Here is a 19,950-nt window from a genome sequence, read left to right as displayed (position 1 = left end):
ACAGTCATATCCCCCAGATGAATCGCGAGAGTAAAGAAGGGGGTGTTATCTTAATATAACACTCGAATATTGTTCACTAATACAACTAAACGGTATCTTGTTTTTCTGGCTACGTTGACATAAATTTTACAAAATGAAAGTTATCTGCATATAGACGGCTGTATTTTCGCTTCCACTCTGACTTCTGACAGATTTACTATATACTTGGGTAAAAAGAGAGCAGCATTGTTGAAGGGCAACTTCAAACCATTTTATTATATTATAATATAGCAGTTGTTGATCTTATGTCTTGAAGCTAAATTTCAGTTAAAATAACGCTCAATATCACACTTAACGTAGTGTGCCCTATATAAAGATCTAATCAACATACCTCCTGTGGCTCACAAGTACTCACGACCTTAATATTCGTTTGTGATGCTTTTACTTAACTTTAGTCAGAAAGTAGCCACATATGTAACAATTCATTTCAATAGAGTTCCATCTGTCAAGTTAGAATTTTTGATATAATTATGTTGAGCAGAATATCTAACAATAAATGCAAAAGGCTTCAAAGTTAAACATTTCTCTTTTTCGTCCTTTTTCATGTTTTAGGAGTCAACTGACTAGTTAGGACTTTTATTTCTATCCAATATAAATATCAAAAGCAGAAAAAATCAAAACGTTTATAATAAGGCATAGTATAATTATATAGTTTATTATTTCATGTTTCAGAAATCAATTTTTCATTTCATTGAAATCCATTTCAAATTGAAAAATACATTATTTGGCATAGCTTCATTCTTATATTAAACTTTTAAAGTAGGATTTTCCCTCGGAATAGCAAGCAACCAGAATCCATTGTCAGTGGTCATTGCAAAAGATTTTTTAGACAGTTGAAGTGGGATTTCCGTTTTGGTGCACACTCTCAATTTGCAAGTGGCTAAGAGATGAATAACGCATAGTTTGACCTCTAATAGAGCAAATCGCATTCCTAAATAAAGAATAACAATTATTATCGAGAGCAAATAGCAGCTTTAAATTAGTTACCAATGCAGTTGTGTGGACCAACTCCGAATGGCAAATACGTGTAAGGTTTGATGTCGGCTTTGTTTTCTTCAGAGAATCGCTCTGGGTCGAATTTCTCTGGCTCAGGGAAATATTCAGGGTCCCTGTGAAGAGGGTAAATGGGCACTGAGAGTATCATTCCTGCCTCAATCACATGTTCAGTGCCAGGGATTTTATAATTTTTAATGCAAGTCCTGTCAGTTCCCACTGCTGGCGGATATTTTCGCAAAGTCTCTGCAAAATTATCTAAAATATTATATCTATCCAATTTATGCGTTCACACAAATTATTACTGTGTAAGTTTTGTTAATTTAATTACCAGAAATAACCATGTCGAGGTATTTCATACCCACGACAGACTCATATGACAAAGGTCCTTCCTGGATTGTGGCATCCACCTCTTCACGGAGGCGCTCCTGGACCTCTGGATTTTCAGCCAGCTCGTGAGCTAAAAAGGCGAGAACGGTGGCCACTGTTTCATACCCAGCGAAGAAAAAGATAAAGGCTTGAGCCGCTATGTCTTCATCAGTAATCTCTAAAAAAATGTAAGCATTTGAATAACTCTGATTGCAAATTTTCGCTCGACAAAGTAACTTACTAATGGAATCGCCCTTCTTGGTTGCCATATGTTTTTTGTGCAGCTCGGAGTCAGCAACATCTTCTCCGACTGTTCCTACGTCCTCGTCAGCCTCATTTTTTAACTTGCCTTTCTGGGCGGCCATCAAAAGCTGCAGCATGTCCGGCCGTGACTGGTGAAACGTCAATTTAATAATGACAATGCTTATTCAAACAGTCATATAATTTACAATATTTTTCTTCTCTCTGTACTCCATTGCACCCTTGATAAGTTGCTGGAAGTAGTTTGTCACGTCCTTGGGTGTAAACGATAATCCTAATGCAGCCATCAGCTTTGGAAACACCATGAAGCCCAAAGCAATCAAACTGCGCACGGCTCCAAAATCAGTCATGATTTGTGCGTATTTGTAAAACTTTTCCTCTGGGTTTTGAACCGCATTGGTTTCAACCCCAAAAGCTGTTGTTGCAATCACATCATTGGTCATTCTGGTAAACGTGCTCTTAAACTCGATGGGTTGGGTTTTGGCTCCTTCTCTAGTAATTAGGAACTTGGCGAACTGACTGGCGCACTTGCTGATGTGCGGGAACATGAGTTTCAGTTTGCTTGCGGTGAAAGCTGGGCTCAGTTTGTTGCGCATTTCGCGCCACTCGTCTCCTTTTAAACCAGGAAGGGAGCGAGCAAACAGAGGGTCAGTGCTGAAAGCAATAAAATTGTCAAGAAATAAAATTAATTGTTTTTCATCGGTTCGTTGTAAAATTGAAATTCAGCGTTAATTTATGTTCGGTAGAAAAAATAATTTAATGCATGTTGTATAGGTTTCTGCAGGTTGTACCGTTTTAATAAAATTCTTAAAAATGTTGTATTTATTTAAATGAAAGCAAAACATTCAGGCTATTTTAGAAATATTTTAAGTAACGGATATGGAACCATATCCGCGCAGTTTCGTTTCAGGATGGATAGCTATTAGGAAAATTTCGAGAGGAGAAAATAAAATAACATGCTCTCGTACTATGATGCGGCCGTTTCAGACGGTTTCCGCGGTCGCTTATTCAAAATTACTCGAATAATAATACTATGTGGTACAAAAGTTTTCTAACGAAGCATGCGCAGTACGGGAGCGTGCTATTTTTTGTCCTCTCAAAATTTCCCTTACTCAACCTGGGCTAAATCCACGAGGATCTGATATATTCATCAATTTAAATTTCATAAAATAGCCTTCGGGGGTAATTTTTTTGATAAACTTACTCTTTTGAGACAATTATCCTCCTGTCGTGGAAGAAATCGAAATTTTTTACAGTCATGTCGCGAATAAGCTCAGGACTAGTAACCACGAGGGTTGGTTGCATGAATTCATAAATACCACCAAATCCGTTAGGCTTTAGTTGCTTGTAATTGTCCTGAAAAAAAGGTAATTTAATTTCGATTATTGCAATGTTGACTCTTTACTTACTACAAACACATCGGCAAAGGCTTTTGTTTTCAATACAGTGTTGATCATGCTTCCAAAGAAAGGAACAGGCTTGATAAAAGGGATTCCTCTTTTTGCCCAGTAGTCATAGTTCCTCACGGCGTAGAAATAAGCAAGAGTTAGCGTGGCCGCTATAAGACCCAACGTCGTCCAAAAATCAAGCATTTCTGCAAAATAGGGTCAAGTTGGATTAAATATTTTGTGATAAAAAAACACCAATTTTAAAATCATTTGTCATTAACAGGAATATTAAATTTTAATTTAAACTATTTTCTAACCGAAAATAATTAAGATTTGATAATGCATTTTTTTTGTGTTATATAGCTGAATATAAAAATATGAGATATTTTATTCTTGAGTTGTAAATAAACTTATGTTCTTTAATACACTTTCTGTCGAAATAAATAATTTCAATAATGGCTCTTCAAATCGTACATCAAAATTCATTGCACTGCCTCATCAAAATTGATAAAATAACATACAATTTTTATTATTTATCAACGCTACAGTTAACATTAACATCTTATTTCAAAAACGCGCCTTTTCATAATAATTATGTCTGGTTATAATTTGACTGGTATAGGACCACGGTAATAAGCTCTGCACCAATTATTCCCCTAAAATTTTTGCAACACGCTTGGAATCGTACTCTTGTGTACCACGCACAGGTGAAAGTTTTCGGCACTCTACCACCAAAAAGCGAAGGTGAATATTACCTGGAGATTTGTCCCTAAATCCAAGTGCAAAAATTAACTTGGTGTTTAGATGTTCCTCTCACAAAAGAGCTCTTTATCTGTCACTGCTATAGTGTTAGCTCCACTCAAGATAAGAGCCAAAATGTTGGGTCAAAAGAGTTAACAGCAAACTCGCGGAGGCGTTTTAATCGCACGGCCCACTGCATTCGCGCTCTCCCACCGACTGCTGGCGGAGCAACTTTTGCCCGGCGCGTGAATCAGGAGAGGAGCTTTCGTGTGTTTGTGAATGTGACTCAATAATTGCATCATTTGGTCACGGTGCTAGCTATGTACACTGCATGTGGTTCTGCTGCTTTTTTAAATGGATAACCTTGAGACTTAACTCCCTGGATATGCGCGTCAAACTGCTGCCGGGCAGCGCGGAAACCAGTCTCGCGAAATTCAATTCTTTTTATTAAGGAGGAATAAATTAAAATAAAAAAGCCGATGCTCATTTAGTTCTTTTTATAATTACATTCAAAACCTTCAAAATGGAACAAATACCCTAGTATCACGTATTCTCAAAATCCTGTTTTACTGCCTGTAATTAGAAAATGGTAAATTACGATACTGCTTGCTGGCAAGGAAATTAATATTGATATACAATTCTTAATTTTAACACGACGGAGTTCCTCAGCCACAAATCAAATGATGAGTTATTTTTTAAATTTGCAAAGTTATACTTTTCTGGGGTATTTTGTATTTAAAATTGAGTCACCTCTCAACACAGTGGCCCAAGGCGCCAATAAATATTAAATTGAATACTCACTTGCAGCTGGGTTGCTTTTCGACCAGTTATTTCATTTGGCGTGAAGATAGGTCTGTTGAGCTAAAACATGACGAGGCTCTTTTATACCTTTCTTGCTTTTGTTTTTAAAGATAAGGTATATGATATTATTTGTGATCCATAGATTATATTTCCGAGCAAATCAAAAATGCAGTATGATTTCATAGTTTCAGATAACACAATCTTAAATTCACTAAAAAGATCCAATTATGGTCATTGCGTTCTCTGAAGGAATAAATATAGCGTGTGCAAAAAAGAAGGAAGGGTATTATCTCAACAAAACACGTGAATGTTACTATGTTTTATTAAGTGTTTGTCTTTTGTTTATTCTTTCAACACTGGTGCATACAGATAAATATTTTAAAATATAGAACCAAAATTTATTTAGTCAAAATATTTTGAGAAAACATTTTTCAACCGTTAAAGAGTTATTTCATTTTGTTCTGGCTCTAAGTCTAAGCCAAAAACCATTGTCTGTTGTCATTTGGAAAGTTTTGGTTGATATTTTTAGAGGGAGTTCCGTTTTGTCACAAACTTCCAGTTCGAATTTCTTGCTCAGGTGTACCAAACACACTTTAGCCTCCAGCAAAGCGAACCTCATTCCTTAAAAACCACGAAAATGTTGAAAAATATGTTGAATTTGCATACGCCGTGCATTACCTATACAGTTGTGAGGACCAGAGCCAAACGGCAGATAAGTGTATGGCCTAATTTTTTTCTTATTCTCGTCATTGAAACGTTCTGGATCGAATATTTCCGGATTTTCAAACAGCTCTGGATACCTGTGCAGTGCAAAAATTGGGTAAACAATGCCCTGGCCTGCCTCCATCACAAAATCTGAATTTGGAAATTTGTAATTCTTTGTGCACTTTCGATCTGAAAACACTGCTGGTGGGTACAGCCGTAGGGATTCTGTGAAAATAAAACGAATATAGTTAGAGTTCAAAATTAAATATTGGTGTTTCCAAACCTGAAATAACCATGTCTAAGTATTTCATGCTTCTTATGGTATCGTAGTCAGTAGCATTTCCACTTTCTAGTTCACTTGAAATTTCTTCAAATAATTTTCGCTGCACCTCGGGATTGCAAGCGAGCAAGTGGGCTGTAAAACTGAGCACAGCGGAGACAGTGTCATATCCGGCTAGGAAGAAAATAAATGCTTGTGCGGCTATGTCCTCATCAGTTATGTTCCCTGAAAAATTAGTATTTTACTGTCGTTCTATTTTGCACTCATTATTGCGTTTTACTTTTTCCATCATCCAAGCGTGCTGAAGAAAATACTTTAATTCGTTCGGTCTCTGCTATATCATCTTCTCCCATTGTGCGAGAGTCGATTTCGTCGTTCTTTTCTCTTGTGATACCTCCTTTTTGGGCGGCCATCAGCAGCTGGAGCATATCTGGCCGACTCTGCACCAATTTTTTAAATATATTTAGGGCATTTTCTACATATTTAAACCATTCTTGTTTCAAAATTTTGTATATTTAGTTGTTGAAAAAATAATAGCTCTTAAATATAGAAGGCACGTGTGCAAAACTGGATTGCAGTATATTGATCAACACCAAGCTAAGAGGGTCGTATATATGTGAATGTGTATATAAGTGAATGCTGGGCTCAGTTTGTTGCGCATTTCGCGCCATTCGACTCCTTTTAGACCGGGAAGGGAGCGAGCAAACAGAGGATCGGTGCTATTAAATTTAAAGATAAAGGTACAAAATTAAAATTTTATCGGTTTTCAAAGTGTATTCATTAACTTAACTTAGTGCCTCTGGCATTTAGTAAGAATTCAGATTCATTTCTAAAACGTAATCACTAACATCACTATACTTACGCTTTCGTTACAATCATTCTTCTGTCGTGGAAGAAATCAAAATTCTTTACCGTGATGTCACGAATCAGCTCAGGACTAGTTACCATGAATATTGGCTGCATGAACTCAAGAGCACCCCCAAATCCGTTCGGTTTCAGGTGCTTGTAATTATCCTGATACAGCATAAACGACGGAGAATAACTTTTTATTCATTTAATTGCTACTTCTATACTTACAACAAGTACGTCAGCAAATGATTTTGTTTTAAACACAGTCCCAATCATGCTTCCAAAGAAAGGAACTGGCTTGATAAAGGGAATATCTAATTTTGCCCAATAGTCATTGTTTCTCACGGTGTATAAAAAAGCAAGGATTGATGAAGCCGCTACAAGGCCCAGCGTTGTCCAACATTCAAACATGATTCCTACAAAAAATAATCGGGATTTGAATATTTCAAAAGAACATTTTTACTAAATAGCTTTTCAAAATAACTAATTTATAATTTAATTTATTATTAAACCTTATAATTATGTCACTACTTTTGTTTCTCCACTTTATTTTTGTTTTTTGATTTACTTTAAATTTTATCTCTTCTTAACAAGCATGTCACCACTCGAGTACTAATTTTTTACTATCCAGCGTTCAAAATTCTTCTGATTACATACAAGTAATTAGTTATTTAACTGCACCAGAAGGTAAGCAAATCAAACCATGTTTTTACAAAGCTTTTCAATTTCATCTTTTCACTCATCTGTGGTCACTCTAACAACGCAAACAATTTGACAAACTGGAGTGAATATAAACCTTACAATTTTGTTCTATTCCAAAAAGCACACTAGACTATGGGAGATCCTCTCGTACAAAATAATATGTTAATGCTGTTGGCTTTTTAGAGCTGCAAAAACACTCGTAACAAAGAGCAACTTGATTAATCGCAATTCCAGTTGCAATCGCGCTCTCCCTCTGACTGCTGGTGCTGGTGAAGTAGTTGTTGCTTGGCACGCAAATTTTGCTCGTCGTCGCGGGCAATATAAAAAAACATTATCAATTTGGCCTACGTATCTACCTATGTAACCAAGAGATAAATATCAGTCAGTCGCTCTTGGCCAAGTTGCACGCAGCTAATATCATGTGAATAATAATTGCGCACTTCAGTAGCACCTATTTTATTCATTCGTGCATTACACTTAAACACAATATTTCAATGAAAATGTATAAAATCGTTAGAGACACACGATTTGGATTTATCATTGCTCACACAAAGAAACAATTCAATACTTTTATGGTAAATTTCAATCCCATTAGGCAAGAAATAAATAGTTTTACGAAACATTGCAAAACTTATGTTACACTTCCAAAGATGGATTTTCCCGCGGAATGGCGAGCAACCAGAACCCATTGTCAGTGGTCATTGTCAATGATTTTTTAGAAAGTTGTAGTGGGATTTCCGTTTTGGAGCACACTCTCAATTTGCACGTGGCTAAGAGATGAATGACGCATAATTTGACCTCTAGTAGAGCAAATCGCATTCCTAAATAAAGAATAGCAATTATTATCGAGAGCAAAAAGCAGCTTTAAATTAGTTACCAATGCAGTTATGCGGACCAACTCCGAATGGCAAATACGTGTAAGGTTTGATGTCGGCTTTGTTTTCTTCAGAGAAACGCTCTGGGTCGAATTTCTCTGGGTCAGGGAAATATTCAGGGTCCCTATGAAGAGGGTAGATGGGCACTGTGATTATCATTCCTGCTTCAATTACATGGTCAGTGCCAGGGATTTTATAATTTTTAATGCAAGTCCTGTCAGTTCCCACTGCTGGCGGATGTTTTCGCAAAGCCTCTGAAAAATTAAATAAATTATTAAATCTATCCTATTGATGAATTCACACATATTATTACTGTGTAAGTTTTGTTAATTTAATTACCAGAAATAACCATGTCGAGGTATTTCATACCCATTACAGACTCATATGACAAAGGTCCTTCCTGAATTGTGGCATCCACCTCTTCACAGAGGCGTTCTTGGACCTCTGGATTATCAGCCAGCTCGTGAGCTAAAAAGGCGAGAACGGTGGCCACTGTATCATACCCAGCGAAGAAAAAGGCAAAAGCTTGAGCCGCTATGTCTTCATCAGTAATATCTAAAAAAAAAATGTAGCTTTTTGAGTATGATTGCAAATTTTCCCTCGACTAAATAGCTTACTCATGGAATCGCCCTTCTTGGTTGCCATATGTTTTTTGTGCAGCTCAGAGTCAGCAACATCTTCTCCAACTGTTCCTACATCCTCGTCAGCCTCATTTTTTAACTTGCCTTTCTGGGCGGCCATCAAAAGCTGCAGCATGTCCGGCCGCGTCTGGTGAAACGTCAATTTAAAAATGATGATGCTTATTCAAACAGTCATATAATTTACAATATTTTTCTTCTCTCTGTACTCCATCGCCCCCTTGATAAGTTGTTGGAAGTAATTTGTCACCTCCTTGGGCGTAAACGAAAATCCTAATGCAGCCATCAGCTTTGGAAACACCACGAAGCCCAAAGCAATCAAACTGCGCACGGCTCCAAAATCAGTCATGATTTGTGCGTTTTTGTAGAACTTTTCCTCTGGGTTTTGAACCGCATTGGTTTCAATCCCAAAAGCTGTTGTTGCAATCACGTCATTGGTCATTCTGGTAAACGTGCTCTTAAACTCGATGGGTTGGGTGTTGGCTTCTTCTCTGGTTATTAGGAACTTGGCGAACTGACTGGCGCACTTGCTGATGTGCGGGAACATGAGTTTCAGTTTGCTTGCGGTGAAAGCTGGGCTCAGTTTGTTGCGCATTTCGCGCCACTCGTCTCCTTTTAAACCAGGAAGGGAGCGAGCAAACAGAGGGTCAGTTCTGAAAGCAATAAAAATGACATCTTTATTTGTCTTTTGGCGAGGTTGTTGAGAATTACAATTAAGGGTTTTCATCGGTACGTTGCAAAATTCAAATAGCATTAATTGATGTTTGGCAGAAAACATATTTTAATGTATGTTGTTTAGGTTTCTGCAGCTTGTACCATTTTAATACAATTCCCAAAAATGTTATTATATTTTTTTAAATAAAAAATACATGTTAAGGCTATTTTATGAAATTTTAACTAACGGTTATGGAACATATCCGCGCGGATTCGTTTCAGGATGGATAGCTATTAGGAAAATTTCGAGAGGAGAAAATTAAACAACATGCTCTCGTACTGTGATGTGGCCATTTCAGACGTTTTCAACGGTCGCTGATTAATAATTTCTCGAAGCTAATACTATGGTAGAAATTCTGTTGATGAAGCCTGCGAGTCCTGTACAGTACGAGGGCGTGCTATTTTTTGTCCTCTCAATATTTCCCTCACCCAACCTGAGTTAAATTCAAGAGGAGCTGATATATTCATCAATTTAAATTTCATAAAATAGCCTACGGGTGTAATTATTTTTGTGATACACTTACTCTTTTGTGACAATTATCCTCCTGTCGTGGAAGAAATCGAAATTTTTTACAGTCATGTCGCGAATAAGCTCAGGACTAGTAACTATGAGGGTTGGTTTCATGAATTCATAAATACCACCAAATCCGTAAGGCTTTAGTTGCTTGTAATTGTCCTGAGAAAAAAAGGAAATTTATCTTTGATTATTGCAATGTTGACTCTTTACTTACTGTAAACACATCGGCAATGGATTTTCTCTTCAGTACAGTGTTGGTCATATTTCCAAAGAAAGGAACAGGCTTGATAAAAGGGATTCCTCTTTTCGCCCAGAAGTCATTTTTCCTCACGGCGTAGAAATAAGCAAGGGTTAGCGTGGCCGCTATAAGACCCAACGTCGTCCAAAAATCAAGCATTTCTGCAAAAAAAGGTTCAAGTTGGATTAAATATTTTGTGATAAAAAACACCAATTTTAAAATCATTCATCATGAACAGCAATAATTAATTTTAATTTAAACTATTTTCTAACCGAAAATAATTAAGATTTGATAATGCATTTTTTGTGTTATATAGCTGAATATAAAAATATGAGAAATTTTATTCTTGAGTTATAAAACAACTTATATTCTTTAATGAATATACTTCCTGTTGAAATAAATAATTTCAACAATGGCTCTTCAAATCGTACATCAAAATTCATTGCACCGCCTCATCAAAGTTGATAAAAGAACATACAATTTTTATAATATTTCAACGCTACTGTTAACATAAAACATTTTATTTCAAAAACGCGCCTTTTCATAATTATTTCTGGTTATATAATTTGACTAGTATATGACCACGTTAATAAGCTCTGTTCCAATTATTCCCCTAAAATTTTTGCAACACGCTTGTAATCGTACTCTTGTGTACCACGCACAGGTGAAAGTTTTCGGCACTCTACCACCAAAAAAGCGAAGGTGAATATTACCTGGAGATTTGTCCCTAAATCCAAGTGCAAAAATTAACTTGGTGTTTAGACGTTCCTCTCACAAAAGAGCTCTTTATCTGTCACAGCTCTAGTGTTAGCTCCACTCAAGTTAAGAGCCAAAATGTTGGGTCAAAAGAGTTAACAGCAAACTCGCGGAGGCGTTTTAATCGCACGGCCCACTGCATTCGCGCTCTCCCACCGACTGCTGGCGGAGCAGCTTTTGCCCGGCGCGTGAATCAGGAGAGGAGCTTTCGTGTGTTTGTGAATGTGACTCAATAATTGCATCATTTGGTCACGGTGCTAGCTATATACACTGCATGAGGTTCTGCCGCTTTTTTGAATGGATAACCTTGAGACTAAACTCCCTGGATATGCGCGGATGCAGCGCGGAAACCAGTCTCGCGAAATTCAGTTCTTTTTATTAAGGAGGAATAAATTTAAATAAAAAAGCCGATGCTCATCTAGTTCTTTTTATAATTACATTACTGATTATTTTTTTAACTTTCGCCATTCAGCAACATACGAAGAGGGTCATCCAGCAAAAATTTAAACCTTCAAAATGGAACAAATACCCTAAAGTATCACGTATTCTCAAAAATCCTGTAATACTGCCTATAATTAGAAAATGGTAAATTACAATACTGCTTGCTGGCAAGGAAATTGTTATTGATATACAATTCTAAATTATAACACGACGGAGTTCCTCAGCCACAAATCAAATGACTAATTAATTTTAATTTAAAATTAAGTTTGCAAAGTTTAGTATTTCTGGGGAAATTTGTGTTTCATATTGAGTCACATCTCAACAAAGTGGCCCAAGGCGCAATTAAATATTAAATTGAATACTCACTTGCAGCTGGGTTGCTTTTCGACCAGTTATTTCATTTGGCGTGAAGACAGGTCTGTTGAGCTAAATATGACGAGGCTCTTTTATACCTTTCTTGCTTTTATTTTTAAAGATAAAGCATATATGACATTATTTGTGATCCATAGATTATATATCTGAGCAAATCAAAAATGCAGTATGATTTCATAGTTTCCGATAACACAATCTTAAATTCACTAAAAAGATCCAATTATGGTCATTGCGTTCTCTGAAGGAATAAATATGACGTGTGCAAAAAAGAAGGAAGGGTATTATCTCAACAAAACACGTGAATGTTACTATGTTTAATTAAGTTTTTGTCTTTTTATTATTCTTTCAACACTGGTGAATACAGATAAATATTTTAAAATATAGAACCAAAATTTATTTAATCAAAATATTTTGAGAAAATTTTTTCGAACCGTTAAAGAGTTATTTCATTTTGTTCTGGCTCTAAGTCTAAGCCAAAAACCATTGTCTGTTGTCATTTGGAAAGTTTTGGTTGATATTTTTAGAGGGAGTTCCGTTTTGGCACAAACTTCCAGTTCGAATTTCTTGCTCAGGTGTACCAAACACACTTTAGCCTCCAGCAAAGCGAACCTCATTCCTTAAAAACCACGAAAATGTTGAAAAATATGTTGATTTTGCATACGCCGTGCATTACCTATACAGTTGTGAGGACCAGAGCCAAACGGCAGATAAGTGTATGGCCTAATTTTTTTCTTATTCTCGTCATTGAAACGTTCTGGATCGAATATTTCCGGATTTTCAAACAGCTCTGGATCCCTGTGCAGTGCAAAAATTGGGTAAACAATTCCCTGGCCTGCCTCCATCACAAAATCTGAATTTGGAAATTTGTAATTCTTTGTGCACTTTCGATCTGAAAACACTGCTGGTGGGTACAGCCGTAGGGATTCTGTGAAAATAAAACGAATATAGTTAGAGTTCAAAATTAAATATTGGTGTTTCCAAACCTGAAATAACCATGTCTAAGTATTTCATGCTTCTTATGGTATCGTAGTCAGTAGCATTTCCACTTCCTAGTTCACTTGAAATTTCTTCAAATAATTTTTGCTGCACCTCGGGATTGCAAGCGAGCAAGTGGGCTGTAAAACTGAGCACAGCGGAAACAGTGTCATATCCGGCTAGGAAGAAAATAAATGCTTGTGCGGCTATGTCCTCATCAGTTATGTTCCCTGAAAAAATAGTATTTTACTGTCGTTCTATTTTGCACTCAATATTGCGTTTTACTTTTTCCATCATTCAAGCGTGCTGAAGAAAATACTTTAATTCGTTCGGTTTCTGCTATAGCATCTTCTCCCATTGTGCCAGAGTCGATTTCATCGTTCTTTTCTCTTGTGATGCCTCCTTTTTGGGCGGCCATCAGCAGCTGGAGCATATCTGGCCGACTCTGCACCAATTTTTTAAATATATTTAGGACATTTTCTACATCTTCAAACCATTCTTGTTTCAAAATTTTATATTTTTTATGAATGAACTTATTAAACGGAGACGAAATTTTGTATTTTTTTTGGTTTTGGAAAAATGATAGCTGAATAATTGAAAGCCTTATACAAATAGCTATATTTATTATATTATTAATTGATTAATTAATTAATTATATATAGCTATTAGTTATTGCCTGTACGCGTGTAAAACTGGATATTGCAGTATATTGATCAACACCAAGCCAAGAGGGTCGTATATATGTGCTCAGACTCACAATGCTAAGCTTATCTCTCTGCTCCATGGTGCCAATGATAAGCCTCCTGAAATAAACGCTGATATCTTTCGGCGTGAATGAAATGCCGAGCAATTTCATAAGTTTAGGGGCGAGCATGTAGCCAGCCACGATTAAATAGCGGAGCCCAGAAAAGTTTCGCAGCCTCTGACCCATCAGGAAGAACTCATCTTTATCGTTTTTGATCGCCTGGCTCTCGTGACCAAAAGCTACGCTGCCGATCACGTCGTTGGCGAGGCGGTTAAAGTGCTTGCTCATTTCCAAAGACTCGCAAATTTCGCTCTCTTGCTCGAGCGCTTTTATCAACTCGCTTGAACACTTTGACAAAAGTGGAAACATCCCACGCAACTTGCTGGTGGTAAATGCCGGGCTCAAGATTGTGCGCATGTGTTTCCAGTCGTCGCTCTTTAAACTTGTCAAAGATCTATGGAAAAGCGGATCCGTACTGGAAAAAAACAGAATATTATTGTAACAGATAAAGTTATCTTTTAAATTAAAATAATTTTTAATTTTTTCTGCAGAAGCAATTCGTCCTGGTAGCGGCAAAATTGCGCAACTTTCAACAACCAAACGCGAATTTCTTTGTTGCAAGGAAAGGGCAACAATCCATTTGACAACGAAAATTTGGGTGTTTGTTGAACGTTGCGCAATTTTACCGGGACCAGGACGAATCCGTATATATTTTAAAAACAATTCAGCATGAAAGGAACTATACAAAATAATGCAAACAATAGAGCTGTCCTTGAGATGCTGTCAGCGCACACACAGCTCTCAAACTCTGCGAAATGAAAGCCACATGATGCGGCATACATGCCAAAATTGCCAACTCAGCAAATTCATATTATTTTAATAGCTAGCTTACTCATCCTTCATGTCTGGCGTTCTTCTCTCTGCAAAATGTTCAAAATCCTTGACAGTGACAAGCCTGATGAGTTCAGGGTCAGTTATCATAATCGTTGGGGTCAAGAATTCAAAAATTCCACCGTAGCCGCGTCCAGATGCTTTAAGTTCGGTATATTGTACCTTAACATTTAATTCAAAATCATTAAAACATGACAAACTTATTTCCGCTTCAACCTTTTACCTGCAGCAAATCTGCAAACGATTGTTTTCCCGAGATAACGGGATACATGGTGCCGAACAATGGCACCGGTCTTACGAATGGAATTCCTTTCTTGCGCCAGTATTCATTTTTAGAGTTGATCCAACGGTACAGCAACCAAATGCACGTCGAAATCAATGCGATTGTGAGAACCCACATCCTGGAGAAGCTGCGATTCAAACGATACTGAACATACTTCATCTGCGCTATAAATAGCCTCTGCTATCCCGCAGACGCGAAATCAGAATTTAGGATTGCCTTATGTAATCGATTAAAAATAATATCTGATAGGGAGAAAATTCAGATAATGCAAGCCTTTCATAATATGAACGGCGGTGTCACAATTTCCAAGATGCGCAGTAACTCTATAGCTCATCGTTCATCCTGATATCAAATGCATTAAATCATTTATGTTTTTTTCTACCTGAAATAATTATTTTTTATAACACATTCAGTTCAGATCAAAATCTAAAATTCGACTAATATGTATATTGATTTGAGCGTTTATTTTCGGGAGAATTATACAAATATTGAACTTCAGTTGTTTGATTTTCGGATCATTTGTACTGATATTTTATCACATTTTTTCCATTCTCTTCACACTCTCCAATTGTGTATTCAAAACCTTTAAAACAGGTTTATATCCAGCCAGGGTCTTCAATTCTGATTTTTTTGTAAAAATAGTGTTATACTATTGAAGCGTAAAAATATATCACACGGTTCAAATCGATTACTTTTCCTTCTTCTTACTTGACTCAACGTTTATCCCTGAATAATCTCCTGAAATATGACAAAACAATTAGAATGTTTTTTTTCATTATGCAATTAATTAGCATACCATAAATATAGTTTCCTGCGCATCTCGACACAATATACCAGAAGTAGCCGTGAATAAACATCAACGGGCAGAATAAAATGTGCCGCGTGATGGTAAGCACTTCCAGGAAAGGGTAGGGCCACTGATTGAGGAAAAATCCAAGAGGATAAATCCTTATTGAAGATTACATATGTAGCTTTAAGAGTGTCATAGCCAAAAATATTCCTTTTACCATCCTGCGTAGCTAGCCATCAAAATCGTAGCGTATTTGAATCCTATCTTCCAAGTCGGAATGTTGTGCGTAGTGATGAAAAATTCGCCCAGTATGATTGGCGTAATGAAAGTGTGCACAGCGTGATTCAGCCAGGGAGGATAGAATATTTGCAGATCAGCCAGCATAAGATGGGGAGCCATGAAATGTATGGCCCAGTAGTTAATCATCGTCATCTAAAAATGTTATAATGACACTTACAAGAATTGATTTGTCAAGGGAAAACTCACGAAAGTCGCAGGCATAAGTACTGGTATGAAGATTTTGCATTTGAACTCGTCAAACCATGAGCAAAATTTAACGTAATTTTCATTATTAGAGTATGACAGGATGTCTTGTAGGAAACTGAGAAGGAAAAACAGTTGGTGTAAAGCCTGCAAAAACAAGATTTCATACATGTATAATTTTAAATTAAAATTTTACGATGAAAAATTTACGCTTGCATTGTTAAAACTTTTTTAATTTTCATAATTTAATTTATTTTTCCTGTAATTTGCTGCTCACTTTTTTACGTGCAATTCAATTATTAATTTGACCTTTTTACCTGGTTCCAGGTCGTGAAGAATTGTGTGTTGCCACTAAGAAACATTTTGGTGATCGGGTGGTTCGATTGGTACAGTTGGTAATTGGCTTGGCTCATGTGGAAGTCGACAATGACATAGTAGGTGACCACTGATCCATGGAAAAAGGTCACGCAATGATGTTTTATGCTGTCTGCCCTGTTTATCATTGTGCACGCCGTGAACTTGCCTTTGGAGGCTGAAAAATAATTATTCAAGTAATAAGTTATTTGGAGAGTTGCCAGTGGCTAGCTATTTTTTGGACACTAGTCGGGCCTTTGCGACCGCGTGTTCTTTGTTCAACGCCTCTGCTGTGCTGAATGAGAGAAATTTTTAATCAATGATTAGGCTGTGCGGGTTTCAAGTGAAGATACGGTTGAATTGAATTTAGCTATGTAGCTGATATTTCGATCGATGATAGTAATATGTTAATTTACATTCTAAATATTTGCAATACTTGAAATTAAAACAAATATGAGGCCAATATGATTTTTATTAAAAAAATATACGAATTATAAAAACATTATAAATCTATTGCATGGATACACGGAGCACAAAAAGCACACATTTTTTCTTCTTCCAGACAACAAGGTAAGCACACCAATATTTTCCCGTGGTGGAACTTTATAACCGATTAATTCTTTCCAGTAAAAAGTTAGTGATTTAATGAATTTTACTCTCAATTACCTTAACTGAAACTCCTTGGACGACAAATTTTCAGTGTTTCATCTGCAATTTCATCTTGTTCGAAATTCAAAACAAACGATAGCACGTGATGCCACACCCAAAATGCTCCCCACTTCTCTTTGTGCTTTTTAATATGCATAATCAGCTCCATAGAAATAGACCCAGCATCCTTGAACTCTGCTCTTAACCAGCAAATCTCGCGCATCTATCACAACGCCATCGCTGGCCAAATCACCAACGAGACACATACGTGCGAGAATACTGCTAGACCTTTTTACTCTAGTACATTTTTTGAGATAAAAAAAATGCTCTATTTAAATTATAAAGCTGTTAAAATATTATTTTTGTTCGCTTAACCATTCCTTTATTTTTATTTTTGTTGGCTCCTAAGTCATTTTTTTAGTCTTACAAGAAAAAATATTTGTACAGTGCCTCCAACTGAGTAAATTTGACGTACGTTGGGCTAAAAAACTTGATGGGGTGAAATTTTAAATTTGTTAATAAATAATAATAAAATAAATTGTTATATAGTTTAAAAATAATCATAAAACTACTTTAGGCTGTTGTAGTGGTGTTAAAGAGATACTCACCGCTAGACAATCCGGCACAAATACTAGTAATAATTTTTCACTTTTTCAATAGCTTTCTTATCTTATACTTTCTTCAACAAGTCGATGCTATCACAACACCTGGCTCTCATGCAAACACAATTCCACTCAATTATATTTATCTGAGGGTTATTTTTTGGTCTATCATCACTCGCTCTGTAGTTCGTAAAGAGAATGATAAGCCCGTAAAGTTCCAATCAGCCGATGGTTTGCGCCCTTGCTCTTCATTTAAAAAGGTTATCATAAGAAAATTGACTTTTTATGGCCTATTATAACTGTTTTTTTTAACCATTAATATTCAAAATATGTAGTTTATGGAAAAATATCCAGTCTTCTGGCAGGCTTATGCGAGCCTTCAAGAACTTAAAATCATACAGTTTTTTAAGCTTTCTATGCCGACAATGTGCTTTCTGACTAAATAGCAGGCCTAACCAAAAGTTGTTAATGTGGAGGCATCTTGCCAAATAAGCGAGTCAAAATCGCATTATCATAACGTCGTAGCAGCAGATCAACTACCTAGTATTTTTCTAATTGAGATCGAATTTTTATATCGGATGCGCATACTATAAGATTATTTATGAAATCTCTAAACAAAGAACTTGGATTATCTATTAATTTTTATTTCATGAATCAATATAAATCACACACGGCTTCGTAATATTCATTGATTGTTAAATTTTTTCCAGGAGTTACTTTGTCCATCATATGCGCTTTTTTATTTTAACAACTTAATCATTTTGACTTGCGGATATGTATTAAATTCAGATTCAATCGGAGTATAATTATGGAATATTAATATAACAAAATTAATGCATGCGACATAATATCAGCATTTCAGTATCTCTTCTCTACATTCGTGGCTGCACTTTGTGACGCATTTTCCCCTAGTGAAGAGCAAATTTAGTACAAAGAGTAATAAAATATCTAGAAATATTAGCATACCGAACAGCTGCTTTTCAGCGTATCTGAAGACAATATACTAGAAATAGGCTTCAATGAACATTGAATGAAAGAATAAAATATGGTGTGTAGCGTTCATCTCCTCCAGAAAAGGATAGGGCCACTGGCCAAGAATAAATCCAAATGGATAAACCCTGCACATAAACAAACCATTAATTCTGATAAGCTTTGTATTGAGTTTTATGAGTGTAATCACTACTATACCAAGCACCGTAGCTAGCCATCAAAATCGTGGTGTATTTAAATCCTTTTCCCCACGATGGGACCCCATGAGTGGTGAGAAAGAACTCTCCAATTATAATCGGCGCGATGACAGTGTGCACTGCGTGATTAAGCCACGGGCCATAAATTTTGAGAAGTTCGGCCAACATGAGATGCGGTGCCATGAGGTGGACGGTCCAGTAATTTACAGTGGTCATCTGCATAATAGTTGGTTCATTAAATAAAAAAGGAGGTCCAATCATATTTGTCTTACGAATGTAGCTGGCATTATAACTGGAATAAAGTATTTATTTCTAATTGAATCGAACCACAAGCAAAACTTGACGTGATTGCGGTTTGTTGAGAAGGTCAAGAGGTCTTGCACCAGACTCAACAGAAAGTAAAATTGGTGCAAAGTCTGCAAATAAAACACAATAAATTATATAATAATTAAATTATATAAAAAGCATCAAATTAAAAACATTCGAACTCAAAAGTTTTTAAGAAACCCAACAAATTACATTTCAAATATTCCTCATAACCACCCATCCTTAATTAATACCATGCGGAGTAGGACCAATTCGTTATTTCTCACAATTAATTCAAACGTTATCATGGAGATGAAATAATTTTTGGCTGATATAGATTAATGATTTAAGTCATTTAGAGCAGTAGCATGATCGACTATCACAAAACTACTCAAAATCATACAAATTTTGAAATTATTAAAACAAACAATTTCAAACTTGCGTGTAATTATTCCTCTTCGAAAAAAAATGATAAACAATAAAAATATTTATAATTAATTGATTTAAAGCAATGTAAACAAACCCTCCCACCTGATTCCAAGTCGTGAAGAAATGGAAGGCACCACCAAGGAACATTTTGGTGATGGGTAGGTCAGACTGGTACAAATTGTAGTTGGCTTGGGCCATGTAAAAATCGACGATGGCATAGAAGGCCACCACAAATCCGTGGAAACAGGTCACACAATGGTGTTTTATGACGGTCGTCTTGTTGGTCATTTTGCCTGTGGTGTTATATCCTCAAGGATGCAGTTGTAAATGTTTATGTTCAATTAATCTGGAACACAGCCATGAAGTTCTTGGCATGGTCGAATGAATTGTAGAAATAAAGCGGTGGTTGCTATGAGATCAGAGAAACCGTGATTCTGCGCTCAGTCAGTGCACTTTCATTTAAGCACGCGCTGTCACACGTGGACAGCATGTTTGCTGAAACGTCTCGCTAATTATTGATATTAGATGCCGTATGACTGCATCATTGATTTAAAATCTTTGTTCATTTTTTGGCTCAC

The 19,950-nt window shown here is 36.4% G+C and overlaps 4 protein-coding genes across 4 annotated transcripts; all 4 read right to left on the bottom strand.

The window, feature by feature from the left end:
• Positions 1 to 661: 661 nt before the first annotated feature.
• LOC135941346 (uncharacterized) lies at positions 662 to 10,301 on the bottom strand. The gene is made up of 19 exons (XM_065486761.1): positions 10,087 to 10,301; positions 9,880 to 10,031; positions 8,829 to 9,294; positions 8,621 to 8,771; positions 8,343 to 8,558; positions 8,006 to 8,257; positions 7,771 to 7,949; positions 6,490 to 6,591; positions 5,858 to 6,017; positions 5,581 to 5,802; positions 5,271 to 5,522; positions 5,052 to 5,213; positions 3,072 to 3,256; positions 2,867 to 3,018; positions 1,851 to 2,316; positions 1,643 to 1,793; positions 1,364 to 1,579; positions 1,027 to 1,278; positions 662 to 970 (listed from the first exon to the last, which is right to left on the bottom strand). The coding sequence occupies exons 1-19, from the start codon at positions 10,267 to 10,269 to the stop codon at positions 786 to 788; spliced, it is 4,104 nt and encodes a 1,367-aa protein (XP_065342833.1). The 5' UTR covers positions 10,270 to 10,301; the 3' UTR covers positions 662 to 785.
• Positions 10,302 to 11,992: 1,691 nt separating this feature from the next.
• On the bottom strand, positions 11,993 to 14,879 carry LOC135939166 (cytochrome P450 9e2-like). Its single transcript, XM_065483394.1, has 7 exons — positions 14,514 to 14,879; positions 14,292 to 14,452; positions 13,412 to 13,874; positions 12,940 to 13,099; positions 12,663 to 12,884; positions 12,353 to 12,604; positions 11,993 to 12,295 (listed from the first exon to the last, which is right to left on the bottom strand). Exons 1-7 carry the CDS (start codon positions 14,730 to 14,732, stop codon positions 12,126 to 12,128), a joined length of 1,647 nt encoding a protein of 548 aa, XP_065339466.1. The 5' UTR covers positions 14,733 to 14,879; the 3' UTR covers positions 11,993 to 12,125.
• Positions 14,880 to 15,014: 135 nt separating this feature from the next.
• LOC135939167 (androgen-dependent TFPI-regulating protein-like) lies at positions 15,015 to 17,062 on the bottom strand. The gene is made up of 6 exons (XM_065483395.1): positions 16,867 to 17,062; positions 16,164 to 16,378; positions 15,850 to 15,993; positions 15,581 to 15,795; positions 15,370 to 15,521; positions 15,015 to 15,311 (listed from the first exon to the last, which is right to left on the bottom strand). The coding sequence occupies exons 2-6, from the start codon at positions 16,347 to 16,349 to the stop codon at positions 15,262 to 15,264; spliced, it is 747 nt and encodes a 248-aa protein (XP_065339467.1). The 5' UTR covers positions 16,350 to 16,378; positions 16,867 to 17,062; the 3' UTR covers positions 15,015 to 15,261.
• A 1,015-nt stretch (positions 17,063 to 18,077) lies between these two features.
• On the bottom strand, positions 18,078 to 19,810 carry LOC135939566 (androgen-dependent TFPI-regulating protein-like). The gene is made up of 5 exons (XM_065484026.1): positions 19,475 to 19,810; positions 18,910 to 19,053; positions 18,639 to 18,853; positions 18,417 to 18,568; positions 18,078 to 18,358 (listed from the first exon to the last, which is right to left on the bottom strand). The coding sequence occupies exons 1-4, from the start codon at positions 19,658 to 19,660 to the stop codon at positions 18,454 to 18,456; spliced, it is 660 nt and encodes a 219-aa protein (XP_065340098.1). The 5' UTR covers positions 19,661 to 19,810; the 3' UTR covers positions 18,078 to 18,358; positions 18,417 to 18,453.
• Positions 19,811 to 19,950: the final 140 nt, after the last annotated feature.

Source organism: Cloeon dipterum, chromosome 3 (genome assembly GCF_949628265.1).
Source record: "Cloeon dipterum chromosome 3, ieCloDipt1.1, whole genome shotgun sequence".
Lineage (NCBI taxonomy): Eukaryota > Metazoa > Arthropoda > Insecta > Ephemeroptera > Baetidae > Cloeon > Cloeon dipterum.
The sequence above is the reverse complement of the archived record's forward strand: the minus strand, read 5'-3'. Positions and strand labels throughout refer to the sequence as shown.

Bases quoted from the DNA above. Each gene is read 5' to 3' on its own strand.
- LOC135941346 (XM_065486761.1), bottom strand. From the start codon at position 10,269: ATGCTTGATTTTTGGACGACGTTGGGTCTTATAGCGGCCACGCTAACC. The intron at 8,772-8,828 runs GTAAATTATATG...ACGTTTCACCAG, and splicing joins ACAGAGAGAAGAAAAATATT to ACGCGGCCGGACATGCTGCA. The intron at 2,317-2,866 runs GTAAGTTTATCA...TATTGCTTTCAG, and splicing joins AGGATAATTGTCTCAAAAGA to CACTGACCCTCTGTTTGCTC.
- LOC135939166 (XM_065483394.1), bottom strand. From the start codon at position 14,732: ATGAAGTATGTTCAGTATCGTTTGAATCGCAGCTTCTCCAGGATGTGG. The intron at 13,100-13,411 runs GTGAGTCTGAGC...AAATTGGTGCAG, and splicing joins AGAGAGATAAGCTTAGCATT to AGTCGGCCAGATATGCTCCA. The intron at 12,296-12,352 runs GTAATGCACGGC...GTGGTTTTTAAG, and splicing joins TGGTCCTCACAACTGTATAG to GAATGAGGTTCGCTTTGCTG.
- LOC135939167 (XM_065483395.1), bottom strand. From the start codon at position 16,349: ATGATAAACAGGGCAGACAGCATAAAACATCATTGCGTGACCTTTTTC. The intron at 15,994-16,163 runs GTAAAAAGGTCA...TTGTTTTTGCAG, and splicing joins TCTTCACGACCTGGAACCAG to GCTTTACACCAACTGTTTTT. The intron at 15,312-15,369 runs GTATGCTAATTA...GTCATATTTCAG, and splicing joins CGCAGGAAACTATATTTATG to GAGATTATTCAGGGATAAAC.
- LOC135939566 (XM_065484026.1), bottom strand. From the start codon at position 19,660: ATGACCAACAAGACGACCGTCATAAAACACCATTGTGTGACCTGTTTC. The intron at 18,854-18,909 runs GTAAGACAAATA...ACTATTATGCAG, and splicing joins TTATAATGCCAGCTACATTC to ATGACCACTGTAAATTACTG. The intron at 18,569-18,638 runs GTATAGTAGTGA...GTTTATGTGCAG, and splicing joins ATGGCTAGCTACGGTGCTTG to GGTTTATCCATTTGGATTTA.